General features: G+C 35.7%; 1 protein-coding gene across 1 annotated transcript in view; it reads right to left on the bottom strand.

Moving 5' to 3' along the window:
* Positions 1-2,756, bottom strand: part of LOC106873780 (trans-1,2-dihydrobenzene-1,2-diol dehydrogenase) — a 12,551-nt gene that overhangs the window by 3,534 nt on the left and 6,261 nt on the right. The window contains exons 5-6 of the mRNA XM_052972255.1: positions 2,165-2,289; positions 1,796-1,946 (exon numbers count right to left, since the gene is read on the bottom strand). Coding sequence (XP_052828215.1) covers positions 1,796-1,946; positions 2,165-2,289 — 276 coding nt within the window. The remainder of the gene's footprint in view (positions 1-1,795; positions 1,947-2,164; positions 2,290-2,756) is intronic.

Below are 2,756 nucleotides of genomic sequence, written 5' to 3'. Positions count from 1 at the left end.
TATTCTTTCCTTTCGTTCATTCTTTCCTTTCTTTTATTCTTTCCTTTCTTTTATTCTTTCCTTTCTTTTATTCTTTCCTTTCTTTTATTCTTTCCTTTCTTTTATTCTTTCTTTTATTCTTTCCTTTCTTTTATTCTTTCTTTTATTCTTTCCTTTCTTTTATTCTTTCTTTTATTCTTTCCTTTCTTTTATTCTTTTAGTGGTTTCAGTTGTTGGACCCTGGCCCAGCTGGAGCATTGCCTTAATTTATTTTCTTACAGTTTTATTGCCACTTTATGGCCAGAAGTTGGTCTATGGTTCAGTTTGTAGCAGCTCATCTCCCTTGGGTGTATTCTTGAATGGTTGGCTGGGCTGGTATCACTGTCAGGAGTTTACCCAATGTTTTTTTTTAATGTTTCTGCAGAAGTCCCTTTTACATTTCTGATTTCTTTAGGTATATGGGAAGAGTTTATTGAGACAAATTTTCTGAAGTTAGATACCCTTCCTGTCACCAAACCTCACTTCTTGCCATGAAATATTTCCTCATGACCAAACATATTTTTGCTGAATATTGGAATGTCCACCTAGTGGCCATCCCTTATACACGTGTTGGCCGTTGCCAGTACTGCCTGACTGGCCTTTGTGCCGGTGGCACGTAAAAGCACCCACTACACTCTCTGAGTGGTTGGCGTTAGGAAGGGCATCCAGCTGTAGAAACTCTGCCAAATCAGATTGGAGCCTGGTGTAGCCATCTGGTTTCACCAGTCCTCAGTCAAATCGTCCAACACATGCTAGCACGGAAAGCGGACGTTAAACGACAATGATGATATATATATTTGTGTCAGGGCTAAGACAACTGGGTGCAGCTATTCAGACAGACTATTCAGCAAGGCTAACTAAGAATTCATCCTGTTTTTGGCAACAGTACTCTTTGGCACTGGAGACACACATGTATAGAAATATGAGGATGGGCTGAAAAGTTCATAGGCTGACTATGAAGGAATGATGCTAGAGCTGTGAAATCTTGTATGCATTAATTTTGAACACTTTCCAGGTAAACAAACTAACATCTGACTGTTCAAAGAAGAGTTCAAAAGTAACTGATAGCAACTTCGCTTGAAAATGGGCAAAATTTGGCATTGTGATATTATTAACTACCTGCAGAAAAAGGGTTTAGCCCCCAACATCATTCATGCTGACATGGTTACTACATTAAGAGATGTTGCTCCAGCTTTATCAACAGTGCAAAAGTGGGCAGCTGAATTTAGGAGAGGAAGGGAGAGTCTTGAAGATGACACAAGGTCTGAATGTCCTGCAACTGCCTCCATCAAGGAAAACGTTGATCATCTTCACTTCACGATGATGGATGACAGGCAATTGAGTAATAACCAATGCTATTAGCATATCCCATGAGAGAGTACTATAGTGAATTGACTGCCGGTGTCTATGAAGATTAATATTCTATTTCAATAAGAAAGCAGATTCTAGAAATAGCAGCTAAAGCCACCCTCCCTCCTATCTTCCAACCTGTGTAATGAAGGATGACATCACACTGGATCTGTTCATGACAGCTAATAATAAGGAACAATATAGCAACAACAGTTTTGCATCACTATGTACATCTACATACATCCCATGTAAGTATTAAAAGTAGTAATATCAGTAACATGAGAAGCACCAGAATGGGAGTCACAGTAATAATATCAGTGGTAGTAGTGGTAGTGGCCTCAGCAGCTATCAAAATATAAGATAACAGTAATCCAGTTACATGGAAGCATTCTTATTATAAAGATGATATAAGTTTTCAAAGGCTTACCCTTCTCTAAACATTGGCGGACACATTCGGCCTGATAAGATAACCCACTGCTATTGAGGTAATTATACTGTGCTTCAGATTTGGGAAGTGGAAATTCTCTTTCTTCTCCATTTACCTCAATTTTGGTGGTACTCCAAAACGGTGGATGTATCTGTTAAAATAGGAACATGCAGCAAATACATAAAGGTAGTATAGTTTAATTTTCTTGACTATTTATGTTATAACTGTTGGAGCTGGTACAATAGATTAATCAATAAATGGCATATCATAAATTCTAAATAGAAATATTGATTAAATTTAAATTTCAGATTAAGTAATTATGAATTTAATTTTCAAATATATTTATCTTTAAACGAAATGATTACTTACATAAATTTTGCCTTTAGTTCCATAGATATATGCGTTAGTTCTTCCATTCAAAGTAGTATCATAGGACAAAGAGGCTCTGGCACTGTCCTTATAAGTCAGAATAATATTGGCAGACTGGTCGGCACCTTTTCCAAATGAAACAACATCATTTCTTATTTTTCATTATTACACATAAATGCAACTATGACATACAAATCATTACATCCTAGAGTTTATAATGAATATTGACATCATCATCATATTTTTTCCACATTTGCATGGACCAGCAATATGACAGCCCTCCATTAGATGTCCCAGTCCTTTATATTCCATTTGTAATGTTCAACACATTCAAGCTTTGATCTACAAACCGGTGTGCCTGTTAGTGTACTGTCAAATAAAGTATGATTTTAATATTTGAGACATATAGGAGGGGAAGTTTCACCAAGAAGAAACCCCAGTACTTCAGTTTATTATGTTTTACTAATATCTAATGTTAAACTGCTAAGTAATGTAACATAAAGAAACACTACAACCCTCTGTGTGTGTGTGTGTATATATATATATATATATATATATATATATATATATATATATATATATATATATATAT

This window comes from Octopus bimaculoides, chromosome 13 (assembly GCF_001194135.2).
Source record: "Octopus bimaculoides isolate UCB-OBI-ISO-001 chromosome 13, ASM119413v2, whole genome shotgun sequence".
NCBI lineage: Eukaryota > Metazoa > Mollusca > Cephalopoda > Octopoda > Octopodidae > Octopus > Octopus bimaculoides.
The sequence above is the reverse complement of the archived record's forward strand: the minus strand, read 5'-3'. Positions and strand labels throughout refer to the sequence as shown.